The sequence below is a fragment of the Poecilia reticulata genome, chromosome 20 (assembly GCF_904066995.2).
Source record: "Poecilia reticulata chromosome 20, P_reticulata-male-v2, whole genome shotgun sequence".
Classification (NCBI taxonomy): Eukaryota; Metazoa; Chordata; class Actinopteri; order Cyprinodontiformes; family Poeciliidae; genus Poecilia; species Poecilia reticulata.
The window spans coordinates 2,805,871-2,824,101 of NC_088849.1; the positions used below are offsets into that span (position 1 = coordinate 2,805,871).

The window sequence follows — 18,231 nt, forward strand, 5'->3', positions numbered from 1 at the left end:
CATTGATGCAGAACGTTGTGGTCATAACACAATGTATTTAATATATATGTGACTTTTCCATTAATATGTGGTCTGATTACTCTGCAAGCCAAGCAAGACAAAGCAACAAACTACATCATCAAAAAAAAAAAAAAAAAAAAATCCAGGGATTTTTACAAGTGTGACAAGCTGTCCTATTATCCATGGCTCTCTGGTCCCACACAGCACAGCCTCTCTGCCCCAGGCTAAGGACAGACTGCACCCTTTGATACGTACTCAGCATGCTGCCACGGTACATGCTGAGAATCTGCAGGGGGCTTCTTGTCCCCCCCACTTCCTGGAACAATCAGCCAGTGCGTGAAAGCTGCCAAGCGGCAGAATCTTTAGGAGATGAAGAGGGGTTTCCCTCTTCGTCGCCCCCTCCGCTGACCAGTTCTACAACCTGGGCGAAGGCAACGAGGATGTTTCACACAATCTCTAGAATTTACTTTATCCTACCTTGTTCACCAATAACATTTCATGCTTTTGCAGTGGAGGTGAGGCTGTTCCACACTGTTCTGCCATTCTGACAGCGGTGACACAGAATACGGCTGAACTCCGCAGGGAAACTGTAACCTCAAAGTGAGGTTTTACACAAGTCTTTATTATCTCAATTGACCGTAGAGTTTCCATCCATCAATCAAAAGCCACAGGTATGACTATAAAAACAAGAGAGAAATTCCCGACGATTGTATCAACACAGCGTCGTCATATCAAAAGGAGGAGAAGATTACAGAGGTAAACTTCAAAGGGCCTAATTGTTAAAAAAAAGGGCAAAGGTTTGAATTTCACATTTTGAGCCAATGTTCAATCGCAACATGTGGTCCTGCCAAAGTTCAAACTGCTCTCTGAAACAATAATCAGCAAAAGGAACAACAATCTGGAGGTGTTACTAAAGGCAAACATTCAAGCAATCATTCCTCAATAAATAAAAGGGATTCTTTTCACTCAAAAGAACGAGAAGAAAAGAAAAACTGCTCAGGCATATTGTTTAACAGCTGGAAGTATTTCTGTGCTGGCAGATTATTTATACAGTACCCTACCGCATTACGACTCCATAAAACTGGAGATATTCCTCGTCTGTGCGGACAGTTAATTCTAGTTTGACTGTGACTTTGGCTGAACACGGAATGGAATAAAAACCACAGGATGTGTGTTTCTCTGGGCGTTTTATGTAAGTATAGAAAGAGGGATGATGGGCAAAGGCCATGCATGTTGAATAACACTCCAATGTTAATTTAAACTGTTGGACATTAAGGAATGGAAAAATAAGGTGTGTATGAACAGCTGGAGAAGTAGTCAGGAGGATCGTAGTACTTTTGTCACTTTTGGCTCTCGGAACAAAATTCAACTTCAATAAATCTGTCTCAATTCACTGAAGGAGAGATGGTACAGTTTAGGGGGTATGACTTGGAACTTTCCTACGTGAAATGATCCAAATCTTAATCTTGATAGATGTAGCACAATTTACCATTTGTGTGTGGCAAGTTTCTAACTTTAAACAAACCCTAAATTAAGAGAGATTTGTCAGTGGTGCTGCTGGAATCTGGTCAAATGTGGATGTGTAATAATAATGAAGCAATCCCCGAGTACTTTATATAGTAGGCTGCCCCAGTCATCGTTTCACTCACGGTGTTGGTGTTGCGATATTGTGCCCAACTGCTTTCTGGGTAACACAGACCAACCGGCACGCTGCCGCCGCAGTCTCTGTCTCTCTTCCCCCCGCCCCCTCCTCGGTCGGTGAGGAGAGCCTTCTGCGACTGGACCAGGGCGTGACCGGACAATGGTCACCCTTCTCCGTTTGCGCACAGCATGTTCGTGGAGAACGTGGTGCTAAATGACCTGCAGATGACCTGATTATCAGGTCCGTAGATACATAGACATAATAGAAGAATAGACGCCTCATGGACCGCTCTCGCCTATTGTTGCTGACGAGATTTAGGGTGGCCATCTTGGAGCGGTCCACCACTTCACTCACCGTTATGCGTTTATGACGTATCAGCGCATTTAATCGATCATAACAAGCTTTTTGGTTACTGGAAACCATATTCAAACATCTGTCAATGCTACATTTATAAACAATTGTATTTTTTAAGTATGTTTTTAATACATAGTTCAGCATATTTAAATATGCTTAGTGGCTATAACAATAGAATAGGAATGGAATATTCTGATATTGATGAATGATGAGCATATTACAAAGCACACAGCCGTTCATAATTTATTTAATAAATTATTTAGCAATATCAATACATATTTATATAACTATACAAACACAAACAAATGATTAATAATGACACAAATAATTATTAATACTGAATAATATATATTGGATACATGTTGTATATACATACATATATATATAGATATATGTATATGTTTTTCAGTCGACGAGTTCCATCTTCAGAGAGATTCAGCAGCTGAGATTGAGTCCAAAATCCGATGTGAGATTCATCCGTGCTGCAGTGAATCACTCTCTCTTTAAAAAATATCTCCCTCTTCTTCCTCACATCGTGTCTTTAGGAAACCTTCAAAACAAAAACGGAAGATTTGGGAGCTATCTTACTTTTGACAGAGTGAAAGAATTACATATAAATAATAATCTTTACCACCTGTGTAAACTTTGCTGGTGAATGTTATAACACATAATATAAGTTTTATAATATATGTTACATTGTATCATTTCTAATGTAGGCTCTTGTGTCAGATAATCTAAGCCAATGTTAGAGAATAATAAATTTTTTCAGATTTACGGAATCTCAGTTAGCCTTCATAGCGGGGCTGAACCCCGTATTACACCAATTACTGTAGCTAATATTAGCTGGTATCTCGCCGGTGGACATAAATACAGTAAAGTAATATTCTAATCACAAAATATACACAATAATATGTCCATCTTACTTGTGAAATGTTGTTTGTGGAGCCCTCACATCAATAGTCCATCGATCCGAACAACAATATCCCTCAGTGCTGAGGCATCTTTTGCCGTTTTGGTTGAGCAAAGTATGAGGGACGACCGCTCCAAGATGGCCGCCGTATTTCCTGCGCCGGAGCAGTCAATGCGGGGTCTACTCTTATATTATGTCTATGCGTAAATAGATAAGTCAGTCAAACCAGTTTTTTGACAACTATCCCAGCATGCACCGCACGCTTCTTCTACGGGAAAAATGAAATCGGCGGCTGCTTACCATAGTTGCTAGACCTGTTGTGGCTCAGTATTGGTCCATACAGTGGGGCAAAAAAGTATTTAGTCAGCCACCAATTGTGCAAGTTCTCCCACTTAAAAAGATGAGAGAGGCCTGTAATTTTCATCATAGATATATACCTCAACTATGAGACAAAGGGACAGAAAAAAAATCCAGAAAATCACATTTTCTGATTTTTAAAGAATTTATTGGCAATATATGGTGGAAAATAAGTATCTGGTCAGCTACAAACAAGCAAGATTTCAGGCTCTCACAGCCGTGTAACTTCTTCTGTAAGAGGCTCCTCTGTCCTCCACTTGTTACCTGTATTAAGTGCACCTATTTGAACTCGTTATCAGTATAAAACACACCTGTCCACAACCTCAAACAGTCACACTCTAAACTCCACCATGGCCAAAACTAGAGAGCTGCCAAAGGACACCCGAAACAAAATTATAAACCTGCACCTAGCTGGGAATACTGAATCTGCAATAGGTAAACAGCTTGGTGTAAAGAAATCAACTGTGGGATCAATTATTAGAAAATGGAACACTTACAAGACCACTGATAATCTCCCTCGATCTGGGGCTCCGCGCAAGATCACACCCCGTGGGGTTAAAATGATCACAAGAACGGTGAGCAAAAATCCAGAACCACATGGGGGAACCTAGTGAATGACCTGCAGAGAGCTGGGACCAAAGTAACAAAGGCTACCATCAGTAACACACTACGCCGCCAGGGACTCAAACCTGCAGTGCCAGACGTGTCCCCCTGCTTAAGCCAGTACATGTCAAGGCCCGTCTCAAGTTTGCTAGAGAGCATTTGGATGATCCAGAAGATGACTGGGAAAATATCATATGGTCAGATGAAACCAAAGTAGAACTTTTTGGTCAAAACTCTATTCGTCGTGTTTGGAGGAGAATGAATGCTGAGTTGCATCCAAAGAACACCATGCCTACTGTGAAGCATGGGGTTGGAAACATCATGCTTTAGGGCTGTTTTTCTGCCAAGGGACCAGGACGACTAATCCGTGTAAAGGAAAGAATGAATGGGGCCATGTATCGTCACATTTTGAGTGAAAACCTCCTTCCATCAACAAGGGCATTGAAGGTGAAACGTGGCTGGGTCTTTCAGCAGGACGATGATCCCAAACACACCACTCGGGTAATGAAGGAGTGGCTTCGTAAGAAGCATTTCAAGGTCCTGGAGTGGCCTAGCCAGTCTCCAGATGTCAACCCCATAGAAAATCTGTGGAGGGAGTTGAAAGTCTGTGTTGTCCAGCGACAGCCCCAGAACATCACAGCTCTAGAGAAGATCTGCATGGAGGAATGGGTCAAAATACCACCAACAGTGTGTGAAAACCTTGTGAAGACTTACAGAAAACGTTTGATCTCTGTCATTGCCAACAAAGGGTATATAACAAAATATTGAGATGAACTTTTGTTATTGACCAAATACTTATTTTCCACCATATTTTGCAAATAAATTCTTTAAAAAAAATGTAATTTTCTGGATTTTTTTTCTCCTTTTGTCTCTCACAGTTGAGGTACATCTATGATGAAAATTACAGGCCTCTATCATCTTTTTAAGTGGGAGAACTTGCACAATTGGTGGCTGACTAAATACTTTTTTGCCCCACTGTATATAGGGCGCACCGAATTATAAGGCGCACTGTCGGCTTTTGAGGAAATTGAAGGTTTTTAGGTGCGCCTTATAGTGCGGAAAATACGGTATTTCATCTCCTTCCCAATGACTACTGGAGACAGGCAATCTCTTATTTCTTTTGCTCAGAAAATAAAACAGTCCCTTTCAGTCACATTTTCAAAATGTTCATAATTCCCCTTGTGAACTTTTTGCCACCCTTCAAAAGACGAAACCAGTTTTTTTTTTACTATGACAATTGATCTCAGAAATGGTCAACCAGCTGCTAACTAGTTGTATACCACCATTGAGCCAATAAGCAGACTTGAGAATAATGAAACTGCCTCTACTTTGTTTAGCAGTTCTAAAATTGATCACACCTCCATAGTGCAGTTGTTTTTGTCAAGAGGCACCTTTGTTAAAGTATGTGGAGGCAGATCAGATCTACTGCTTGCAAGGGCTCTGCATGGTCGGGTTGATTTGCCAAAATAAATTCCGTGTCTCAGTTGTAAGATGAAAATTGCATCATTTTGTTCTTAGCCTCATGTCATCCACCCCTTCTTGTCACAATTCTCCTTGTGAACTTTTTGCCATCCTGTGGATGGAAAAAAATATTGTGTGATTGGTCAGAATTTTGTGGATGTGATTGTTAATGCAGAAGACATTCACAATTACTCAACTTCCAGAAACATATTTTGATGTACTTGATGAACAGAACATCAAGTACTGCTTCAGTTGTTTCACAGATCCCACCTTGATGGTCTGAATACGTCTCAGGCCTGGCATGAAGAGGTGTTTTCTGGAATAACCTTTACCTTCTTCCAGCAGAATCTCAGAAAGTGTGCTGGTGCAGTCGGTGACCGCACTGCTTCAGGCTCCATCAAGTTGTTCACTTCCCTGAACGGATCAATCATCAAGCAGTATTACATTTTAAAAACAGGCAGTCTGGGCACCAGGCAACCATTATGTCCACTCTGTTTAGACTTTGACTGATAATGTGGGTTGCTCTTCTTATTATGTGCTTCCATTAGCCTAATGAGAATTTTAATAAGTTTCTCCATCTTGTGGTTAACCAAAGGAGAGACATGAGGCAAGAGGATTGACAGACAAGAGTTTGCTCTCATTGCTGATATAAAGGTAGTGAAAATATGACCAAGTTCACAATGACACAATAAGAAAGATGTGAGTAGCAGAGAGGAGTGTTTCCTTTTACGTTTGCCCTTGTACCCGGGCCGGGTGGCTGGTTCTTCTCTTCGCTTCCAGACCTCAAAGGTAAATCAACTGACCGCTGTCTGTTTACAACACTTTGAGATGTTTGGAGACGTTCCGAAACCCTGGCCAGCACACATTCCTCAACACAGTTTGACCTCGAAGATCAACAGAGACACATCTGTGTGCTCACCGAATCATATCCAGTCAATTCAATTTACTACCAATTAAGGAATGTACCGTGTGCCAAAAAGACAAGAACTAGGAAATTTTTCTCGAGCTTAATTTAATTGTTTCATAGCAACCTTTTTGATCAAATTAGCCATTTCATTGTACAAGCCTTGACCCGTACAGAAGCTTAAAATATTCCATAGATTTGAGAAGCCTCACCTAATAAAAATAATAACACGGTATGGCTAGGAGAGAATGGCACATAGAGGTCACAGATGCTACTCAATCTGCTGCTCGATTCGAAACGCCAAATGGTCTGTTATGCCCAAGGTCAGAGGTCGGAGCCAGAGAGAGGGTTACTGAAGGAAGAGAGGGGAGAGACCGTGAGGGCTGATCCACAGAGACATATTATCAGGTAAAGGCAGCAGGGTGAGAGGTGAGGATCTGTTGTTTAGGCTGGAAACGGGCCAGGGTTGAGCAGAGGGCAGACCAGGGATCCACCTGGAGCAGAATGGAATGGCATGTCATAAACGGACAAAAACACCAATTTCAACCTGGACCTGGGTCACATGAAGAGTTGGACAAGCCTAGCCTAATGGGCTGATCAGCTAAAACAACGGTCCAATTGTTAGCCGGTAATGCAATTTAGTGCGGCTGAACGAGCCTTTCTGAGACTTTACAGCATGCGGAGGACTCGTTTTGGGTCTATGATGAATTCACTTTCCACTTCGTCTCACTAATACTCAATAATCTGCAGGGTCAAACTATTTACTTCTCCCTCTGTTTATCCTGAAAGCAGCCAGGACCCAAATACGCAACATCAAAAACAGAGTTTAAGCTTAAAGTAATTTCTGTGTTAAACAGTAGAAAACAAATGCCATAGCTTCTTTGCCTTTTTGTGCTGCAGATTTGAAAAGTCTGATTAGAAGTGTTTTGAGGAAAACTAAGCAGAGAGAAAGAACAGTCGTGTAGGGCTTGTTATCTTTCATGTAGGTGAGAGCAAAGCTCATCTGGGACTCCCAGATAGAGCCGGGGGATCGAGGGGGTCTGGAATGAAGTGTATTGGTGTGTATGCAGGAGAAAGAGCTGAAAACCCCAGCAGAAGCCAAGCGCCCCCCAGGTTCTATCCCAGATGAAAGGCCAGGATCTGGGCTAGATAAGAGGGAAGATCATGGGGGAAGTGGAGGGGAGGGTGGTTGGGACCAGCCAGCTGTGAGAAGCCATGTCCAGCGGCCATCTTTTACCACCCTCCTACTCTTCCCTCAAACAAACACCTAAAGACGTAGAAGCAGAATGTCGGATTAGGAAAGAGAGGCCAGATGAGTAAAATGAGGATGAGGATCATCTATTTTAGGGGTTAGGTGTAGGACTAAGATGTGAATTGAGTTTAGGTTAGATTTAGGGTTTTGCATGTAGAGGTAATGGTTAGGTGTAGGGTAAGAGTCAAGCTGTAGAAATAAAAGGAAGTCAATGAAAAGTCCTAGTAAAAACAGAAAAACATACCTGTGTGTGTGTATGTGTGTGTATGTGCATGGGTGGGTTGTTGTGTGTGTGCGCGCGCGTGCGTATGCACTATATTTAGAGGACTAGTTTCACCATTTCCACCAACAAAGGGAGGTCATTTGTTACAGTGTGGACATTTCCCTCACTTTTTTCTCACTTCTAATTCATTCTACTAGTTAGGTTTAGAGATGTGGCGTGAATTAAAGTTTTGGGTAAGGTGTGGGTTAGTAATATATCACTAAATATGGGTAAAAATGGCTGGGCTAGGCATAAATGTAGTTACTAAAATGAATGAAAATTATTACAAAGTCCTCAGATGGATAGAAGTATAAGGAAGGTTGGGTGTGTGTGTTTTGTGTAGCAGTGCAGGGTGTGGATTTAAAAGCGGTCATGGGGAAAATTAAATCAGTGTTTTGCAGAGGTCCTGGTTTCATCACTGGGCCAACTGAATGCGTTAAAAGACAGGCACACACACATCAATGCCAGGCAATTCAGTAACATCCATCTGCTCCGTTTTACCTTTTTCACCCAACAACAAGCAGTGAAAGGTGTTGCAGGAAGGACATTAGCGCACCATATGGTATTTGGAGGAAGAACAAAAAACCCTCATAGCCACAAGCAAGTTTGCATTTTTCTCCTAATCCAGACGTCCATTCATGAGTGCATGTCTAACCCTAACCCAAAAATTGCATTTCACCCTTTTGGTCCCCTTAAACCCCCGACATTCTAGGAGATTATATCAAAAAACATCCTAAAGAGGCAACAAAAACCAGGTACACACGCAAACACGCACTGCTGCATGTCATCTACTGTCACCTGAGCAAATCAATGCAGTGGAGAAATCCATTCCAATTAGAATCCAGCTGCTCCCCCCTGCATGAGGAAGCTGATTAATCGATACAGAAATCCCACAGCTGACCTGCGATTTTTTTATACAGAAACACAAAAATGGGACCGGGCCAGGATACCAAAACGGGGAAATGATTGCACTCGTCTTCACATTTATTGTGACAAGTATTTTTAGGCAGGACAGAAAACTCCATGAGCACACATTTTGAAGTGGACGCTTTAGCACCGATGTCAAATCGGACCTTGCCATTTGCAGGCAGGATGCTATAAACCTCTGACGAATGATGACCTCTGGCCCGGCGTCCAACGGGAGGCGTGTTAAGGGCATGTGTCATTCCAGGGGAAGCTGTAAAGTTCCCAATCATCCGAGCGAATGCAGGCAGAGTTGCGTGCGCCAACGTGACATGGCTGCTGGCTCGGAGCAGAGTGGCATTGAACTGGAGCGGAGGTGACAGCGGTGTGTTTGAGTGTGTGTAAGCATGGAGAGGTGTGTGTTCAAGGTCTCAAGTATCAACTTGCCCCAACCCCCTCGACTACCACGCCCTCAGGCAGCCAGGACTGTATTAGCCATTCAGACTTAGCTCGGTGCTAAACCTTTACCTGACCTTTCCCTTGACGGTGACATTTGGACTCCACTGAATAGGTCAAACAGCACTAAAGAGTCGCAGCACAAAATGGAAGAGGGGCGGAATAGGAGAAAGGAATAGGAAATTCCAAGAAGTTAAACTGAGCAGGCATCAGGAAGCGCATATATTTAATTGGTCAGAAAACTGCAACCTGTGCACCTTGAATTCAAACTATCAACCTGAAAAGCGCATCAAGGAGAAGGCCTGTCTGAGAAAAATTAAACTCACTGATGGGCAGGTTGTCATTTAGTCCTTTGTGCAACAGGAAAGATGCAGGATATGACGACAGGTCCATCCCGCCTGATGGCACAGAAACAGAAAATGAACAACAAATGGACTGAGCCCAGATTGGGTAGGATGTCATCTTAAAAGCGGAAGGAGATAATACACAAGACTAAAAAAAGGAGGGAGAATTAGAAAATAAAGCAGGAAGCAAACAAGATTTTGAAGGCAATGGATCACAAAATAATTACCTCAGTTTGAAGGGAATTGTAGGCAGGGGTAAAACCAGACACCAGATAAAAGAGACACGTCTTTTTTTTATATCCAAAAGGCAAACTCAATATTTATGAAATTACAAAATCTTTGATATCAAAAGGTTCTATTGTCAATATCCAGAGCTGAGAAGATATTTGTTCCGTTTTGCCACTTAAAATGCCTTGCAGATCAAACAAACTCTATTCTAAAGGCAGTTCTCAAATGAGTTTTATTTATTAGGAAGAAAAAAGCTATTCAGACTAACCTGATCCAATGTAAACCAGGCTCCAGACCTGAAAGCCTGAGCCTGATTAAAGGTGGACTTGCAGAATCAAGAATCACTTGAATTCTACAATTGTGCTGCAGAGCAGAAACATCTCTTCCATCAATCCTAATGGACAAGAGTTATATCCCCTACTCCAGCGTTTCTCTGTCCGAGTTTCAAACCAAACAGCCAGACAGAGATTTAAAGAGGAGCGGCAAAAGAAAATGAGATAGATTAGCAGAGCTTGCCAACAACCAATGTCTTCCAGAATGTTACTGTGGAGTATCATCTCTGTTGCCTTGATCTTGAGCTGTTGGCATGTCATGACACTCATGGGACTGTCTTCCACCAACAGCGTCTTTGGTAAGAGCCTTTTTCGCATTTTTGCAAGACAGACTGTTACCAGATAGCCTTCCTGCTCACAGCATCACCATTCACAAGGACTCTGAAGAATTTTGGAATGATATGAATTACAACAACATTTAATTTCACTTTGGGATGAATAAAGTAAAGAAATTCAAGCACAGATGAGAAACAGTAACTGGCATCCATCAGCTCAGAAAGGATGGCTTTTGGACTCTAGCGAACTACAGAGAGAACCGTCAGAGTGGCTGATGTGATGTTAAGCTCAAGAGTGTTTTTTTTTTTTTAAAGAATTTTCTCTCCTACACAAACACTGAGGTGGATTTTGCTCCAACTCCAACAGGAACTCTAAGAAAACACCTACACTCCCAGTCCCACCTTAAAGATTTCTCGATGTAATGGAAGAACGTTAATGGCTTCCCCGGAAGGAAGGGAGGAAGAAAGGAAGGAAGCTGCCAAATTGCTAATTTTAGGCACTCTGCGTCTCAGATGAAACGCTGGAAAAGGCAGAGGGGAGGTATGGGGAGGCGGGAAACTTATCCGTCTCTCACTTTCTCGACTGAGCATCATGTCTTTCTAACCATCATTACACCCTTCATCCGGAATGAGGGAGTCTCACAGCTCTTTGATTGTCTGCACAGTTTCTCCCTCTCTTCCTGTTCCCAGCCCTCTCTCCTTCCAGCTTTCTCCCTCTCCATTTTTCCCCCTCAGCTCTTTCATTCTCACCTCCCTCCACGTCTGAAGGTACCTGGGTAAATAAACAGTGTTGTGTGGGATGCTAATTAGAGCTGGTTCAGGGACGTGATGAGCCCTGAGACGGATAAACAGCAAAGTTGGGGAGGAGAAGAGATGAGATAAGAGGGGGTGCAGGTGAGGGGAATGTTGCCCCAAGAGGGCAAGGCAACACAGACGCACACAAAGCAACTGAGCGGTGAAGGACAGGCAAGAGTGGCCCTGGTCTCACCCCAAACTTCAGAACACAGGTAGCACCGTACTGTTATCGAACACTGAGCAGTGTGAAAATGTTCGTAATGACGCCAGCTCTGTCAAGATCAAACGATTATGCAGATGAATCCAACAGTTCTTCTGCTGTTAAGGTGAACCATGGGCATCTAAAAGCAGGTCAATGCAAACCAGCTTGTTCCCAATAAACAGGAAATGACCGCTTCCAGTCGAATTAGGTGCTGGATAAACAGATGAGGCAGAGGAAAGATGGGAACAAACACGTCTGCTCACACTTGCTGGTAACTTTGACAACATTGTGCAAGATAAATATTTAAAGACAGCTTAAGGAACAAATATGTTTGCTTGGTTCTCTAAATGGGTCTTGGAATGGGGGATGTGTTACAAGACACAAAAAATGTGGTTTTCATTTTTAAAATCCTTTTGGTATTTTGTCAGAAGTGAATGGAAACGTTCAATCTTTTCTACCATGAGTGCTGCCTATGAAGCCTACTGCCCAAATGAGTGGACGTATAACAAAACTTTCAGCTAACAGGACTAAGACAACATTGAGTTAATCAAAAGAAGACGAGGGTTTAAAAGTATTTCAGGGTGTATTCACACTAGCCCTGTTAGGTCTGATTTAATGGAACTCCAGTTTGTTCCTCTAGAAAGTTTGTTTGGGGAGGTGTGAATGCATAATTGAACTCTGATGCGGACCAAAAAAAGCAAGCTGTGGTCGGCCTACAAACCTAAGTCTTATTCCGGTTTCAGTGAACTCTGGTGCAGTTTGAATGCATATGTGAACGCAAGTGGACCGGAAACCCTAGAAAAGTAGGAAGTGGACGAAAACGCAGGGCATTCTGGGTAAATGCTACCAAAAACACACACAAGTATAGGCCTAGCGGGAGAAATGCCTTGTGGTTTTTTCCCAAAGATGAAAAATGAAATCCCACAACCACTAAAATTTGACACTACTCCATTTTTGTTTACATTTTGTGAAGAAGGATGTTGCTTTCAGTGTCTTCTTCAGAGGTTGCGTGTTTCCTTTGCGTGAGTTCTTGGTGCAGCACCATCACAGTCAAAGAGGACAACAGGTTGCTAAAAAGGTTTGGTTCATTTGACACAGTGGAATGTGAAAGCGAGACGCACCAGGTGAAACTGGAAGAAATTTTGCAATTTTGGTATCAGTAACAATGTTGTTAACTTTGAACAAATTAAATAGCCTCAAGTTTTTGGCCAACTTTTCTCATTCTTTACTAAATTCTATAATCAAGCATCCTGCTTTGTCATCTTTGGTGAGTCATTTAAACAGTAGCGAATAGAATCTGGAACAAAAGAAGCCAGCTGTGAATAAGAACGACCACTGAAGCTTTTGTTAAATTAAACAGACATGAACACTGCTTAATATGACAGAAACGGTTAGCTTCCATTTTCAAAAAGAAAAAAAAAATAACACTAGCTCTTTAACCAGGAGACAATGGGAACAGATCAAGCAAACAATCTGAATTGTAGCGCAGAGGTCTTCATGATTAAAAGGCATCACAGATTAAGGCCAGATTGGGCATGGCAGGGTTAGGAGACATTTTACTATTACAAGCACTTGCATAAGATTTAATCTCATGTTAAGTCTGATGAAAACACTGATAGAGAGACAAGGGAGCAGTAGGTAGGATGGATCAGTCCCATATTCAAGGCTGAGGAGAAAAAGGAAACTGGGATTGCTGGATAGATGAGCTATTTTTATAATGAGGTCAATGTGAGCTGTGGACTTTATTCTCTTGGGGAACACACAGAAGCTGTGGCGAAGGATGGCTCCTGCTGAGAGGGGCTACCTCTGTCCACAGCAGGAAGATGGCAGAGACAGAATGGGAAGGACTTTTTCTGGATGATGATCTTAATTTCTATTGGGAAAAAAATCTTATGCATGAATTTTGCACAATAGCACATCTAGATCATATGGTCATTGACATGTCACATTTCAGTCTTACAGAAAAACATAGAGGATTCATACAACCAGTATAAGTAAGATGAACAACTCCAAGTATATTAAGCAAAGCATTTACCAGGTGAAAGACTCTTCCTTCCTCAGGTGCTGCCCCTGCCCTCCTCTCTCTGGGTGGCGCCCTGGTAGTGGTCCTGTCCCCCACTCACCACACTCCCCCTGGTAACACACAAAACAAGGTTAGCAAGTTATTAAAAAAATAAATTTAAAAAAATAATAATAATAATAAGTAGCACCAAAGTGAAGCCCTGAAACTGGTGTCAAAATAGTTTTAAACTAAAAGCAAAATTTTCACCTGAATTTGTCACGTAGCACAGTGGGCAAAAACACAGTTGTGAAGTACAGTAGATATACGTCCAATGTATATCTTATTTAGCTAAAACAGGCTACAGTGAAAGCCTAGCTTACAATCACTGTTCGCTTTCGTTTTTAATCAAACTGTTACGTAGAGCTAAAGAAACTAGCTGAGGTTAATTATTTGAAGGGTGAGTATAAGTTCTGGGGCTTTATCCTTGGAAGGTCGCATTAAGAGGCTAATTATGTCAAAGTGATGCAACAAAGGCAGTCTATTTATCTTTAGTTTCTCTGTGAAATTGCCCCATTTTTTTGTTTTTGCACGACAGTTTCTTTTTCTTTTTTTATGGACACAAGAATTGGAGGCAACTGATTAGTTATATTTATAGACCTGACTGGAGTTAGAGGGCTAAATGCATGTTTGAAAATATGATTTCAACCTATGTTTGTGACTTTTTCGTTGTATTTTGATAGGCTAAACTCCAGTTATTTTATCCGTGAAGCATGTATGCATCATGTCACTTTATTTATGAACGTGGACTTTTCTTTTCAAATTGTAAAAAATATCTTAAAGACAGTACTATTTGTGAACATGATGAACAAATCCCAAAATCAGCATCTTGAAAGGAACAACAATTTTCCAATTGTAATTTGTGTTATTTAGATGGAATGGGGACCATCTGAAAGGTTTGAACTTCAGATCCAAGCCTTCCGCTGATCCAACCACATAACGAGTCACATTATTCTGTTGTTGTTTCTTTTGGCTACATTGCTTATAGTAGTCAATTTATTTACCCATGTGTGAGTTTTCATCAATAAATGTTACTTTATGTACATGAACAGAATAACTGACAGTGTTGTATTTACGTAGTCAAAGAAAACAAAAGTGGGCAGGGTTTTTATTTATTGTTTTATGTCTCTTCCATACTAGGTTCTAAAATTAATCTAACCTCAAGTAAACAAAACCACAAACCACAGACTCCTTCATGTAATAACTTATTAAACATATATTTAAACAGGTAAAACCCTTGAATTTTAAAGATGTTCTTCCATTTTTTACAACTCAAGTCGTGATTGCTTAAGAGCCTCATATAGTAGGACAAAAAAAGATTTATAGGCATTAAGCTACCCCATACATTTCAGGAAGTATTTTCAGATTGGGGAGAGGCTCTAAACAGGGATGCACCGATCCACTTTTTTTACTTCCTACACCGATATCTGAGGTTTAGTATCGACCAATACCGATCTGATGCAAAAAAACATTGCTGGATCAACTTAAAATGTTTCTTTTTTTTAAAAACACAGAGAAAAATGTAATGAATTACAAATTAACTTGACAACTCTGCACCAGTACAGCACACTTAAATACACCAATAGCTTCACAAGTTTGGTCAAACATATAAAAACAACAACTTTAACCAATTCAGTCATTGCAGTTAGGAGTAGAACAGAAAATGGAAAATAAATGATAAAAAAAAAAAACTGAAATTGACAAAAACACCAGTTTGACTATCTCGGTAAAACATTGTAAAATAAACTGCAATAAACCTTTCAAATCACCGATAGCCGATCTAGAATTTTTTTCAATATCGGGACCGATACAGGCATAAATATCGGTTGCATCTCGAGCTCTAATCTGACCTGGGCTCTTTGAAGGCATGGTGTATTGACCCTGAGAATACAACAGACAGCAGCTCTGTGGTTTTACACACTAGCTCAGCTCTGCGTGGCCCGTTTTGAGAATGCAAACACTCAGAGATGCACAGAACAAACTCTCCGTTGCAGCCCCTTACTCGCTCTAAATGCCTGTCGCCTTGGCCCTCCATTAAGCTGAGTGAGAGCTCGTTTAGCCAACAGCGTCTCTGCAGTTGGGGACGCATGCTGCCCACTCAGTCACATTCAGCTGTATTAAATAAATAAGGAGCGCTCTTCTGTGTAAATTATTCATTTAACACGCCTTATCCTCTTCCAACAACCTTGTTAGAGCAACTCAGGAGTGGAGGAGGAAGAGGGGGGAGCAGAGACGAAGAGGCAGACACCGCGGCTCATGCGCGACTCAGCAGAACCTGTAGTGCATCCCTAAGCCCTGTTGGCGTTCAGTTGTGTGCGTGCGCGCGTGTGTGTGCGTGTGTGTGTGGGGAGGGGGCTAATTCGCCCTGACACCTCCTTTGTTTCTGGCGGAAAAGAGCTGCGTACACACAGCTGTATATTTGTTCACATGCACACATTCAAATACACACAAAAATTGTACAAACCTAAAGAGAAAGAGCACAGGAAAGGAATTTTAGTGCATATTCATAGAACTATCATTCTAGTTGTCTGGATGAATTATTGAGAAATAGAAGCTCAGGCCATGTGATGCACGACTGTGACGGGGTGTTTTCTTTTTATCCAGATCCACAAATTCAAATGAGAAAACACAGCAAGTCATCCACTTTAAACATGCTGATAATAACGAGACATGATGGGAACAAATGGGGAAAAAACGCTCAACTCCTGCTTAACAAATATTAGTCTCCTAGTTAAATGCAGAACAGGGCACAGCAGTTTATGCCAGATCCGTCTCATGGCATAGCTAAAAAGAAGAAAGATGCATTTTTACACATACTTAAGGAGTACAAAAAGTCTTATTCCAGCATAATTATCATAGTGTGCATTCACACATCCCACCTAAACTGCCCTCAAAAAAAGCTTAACTTATAATACCCCTTGACACTGAAGAAAGATGAAAAAAAAGACTTCAAAGTAGAATAAGAAAAAGTCTGCTTGTATATGCCAGCATTAAAAGTAAACATAATCTTTCATACTTTAACTTTGAGGCCATACAGTTTTGCTGTGAATCCCAAGCTAATCCTAACTGTTGATTTCAGTAGGAAGAACAGAGACGACTCCAGAAAGAGTCCGACTGCAGGGACCAGTGGTGAGCAGGTTGTTATGTCAATCCTGACAGGATTCATTACCAGTTTCTACTGCCTGAATTGGAGTTAACAGGCCCAGGCAGAGGCCAGCCAGGCCCTGAGTGGTACAACAGGATGTGTGTGTGTGTGTGTGCGTGTGAGGGCACGCATGTGCTAAAGGTTAGTCAGCAGACACTTTCTACAAAAAAAAGAAATCACACACAACAGATACTGTAGGTTACAGGGGCACTGGTACCCAACTGACAATGACATTTGCTGCTTATTTTGGTTGGTGACTGTAATAACATATCTGAGAGCTAATCAGTAGCTGTTATTCAATTACAAATATGTGTAAATCTTTGTCAATATGCCACTAATGTCAAAAAAACACAATCTTGCAATTGCCGTGTTTCCATTAAATAAGAAATGCAATTAAAATTACATGTGAATAAGTTTGAATAAGTTAAGCGATAAGTTAAGAAAAAACTAGAGGTGTGCCGATCGATCGGTCACCGATCATAATAAGGCCGATTTTTGTGAAAAAGTGCATGATCTGTGAACGGCGATCATTGGCTCTTGTTGCCGATACCGATCACCTGCATCTCATTTCACAGCCTGCCTGTGCAGCTGGTCTCCTCTTTCCTTCACACTGCGCAAACACGCAGCAACAAATCCTAAGCAATGTGGAACTATAACGCACTGAGTGAATGGGGACGTTTGCGTGTTGCGGCGGAAAATTGAAGCACGTCAAAATGCATCAACACAATGAAGCTAATACAACATAAAAACCATGCCATACTTGACGGAGTTTGGCTACATCGAGGCTCACTGCAATAAAAAAGACATACGGAGGATCAGATAGCAGGTAAAGCAGCGTACAGCTACAAACACTCACCCGGATTAGCATGACGGTCAGAAAGCTAAACAAATAACCCGCAAAATTATTTAAGTCTTCGAGCTGCGATGTAAGACGCTGGTTCTGTTCTCGCTGTTGAACCGCTGCTAAGTGCTACAGGTAGTAATATTTGATAGGCGGAGCGCCGCTTCTGCTCCACTTGGTAGTGACTCTCACACCGAACCTTCGCTTAAAGCTGCAGCATCTAACTTCAAAAAATTAATTTTACATACGTATTAAAACTTTCGCTGTCCCAACATGAGACAGATAATCTCTAAAAAAAATAATCGATCTCCTCCCTGCTCTGCATAATTACTCCGCTCAGTCAGAAACAGCCACTCAGAACTAGCAGTAATCAGCTAGCCGCCATGCTATCAGGAAGTTTTCATTCAGTAACTCAGGATTGTTTACTGTAATGGAACCCGCATTTGTCTTTGAATGCTAAGTTTTATACTTGAATTTTTTTGGCAATGTTGAGAGGTTTTATTTTGGCTCTTTGCATTATTTAGCCTCTTCAGAGCCTTCATATGTTATCAGTCTGTTAAAGATAGTATTATTGATAGCAGAACAATTTGCACAATGCCTGTGTTGTTTAGTTTCTTCTTGGAAAAAGTTATTAAAAACAAGTTTTTGTCTAAATTAAGGTGAATTCATGGTTCCTTTTCCACATAATGTAACCGGTAGCGTTTATGATAAAAAAAAAAAAAATGTAATCGGTATCGGCAGGAAAAAATCTGATCGGCACATCTTTAGAAAAAACACATCACATCATCATTCTCCAACCACTTCTTGATGTCTTCATTGTCTTTACCACCAGTTGTAACATCCGATGACTCGTGATGAAAAAAAGTGTTTGCATCGCTGTTTTGCAAAATACGCTAATTTTAACGT

The 18,231-nt window shown here is 41.3% G+C and overlaps 1 protein-coding gene across 2 annotated transcripts in view; it reads right to left on the bottom strand.

Moving 5' to 3' along the window:
- znf438 (zinc finger protein 438) overlaps positions 1-18,231 on the bottom strand; it is a 47,879-nt gene that overhangs the window by 6,221 nt on the left and 23,427 nt on the right. The window contains exons 2-3 of one of the 2 annotated variants that reach the window (XM_008438427.3): positions 13,316-13,413; positions 9,431-9,502 (exon numbers count right to left, since the gene is read on the bottom strand). In XM_008438427.3, the coding sequence (XP_008436649.1) occupies positions 9,431-9,448 (18 nt within the window). In that variant the 5' untranslated portion in view covers positions 9,449-9,502; positions 13,316-13,413. The remainder of the gene's footprint in view (positions 1-9,430; positions 9,503-13,315; positions 13,414-18,231) is intronic. The other variant, XM_008438428.3, reaches the window with a different exon arrangement.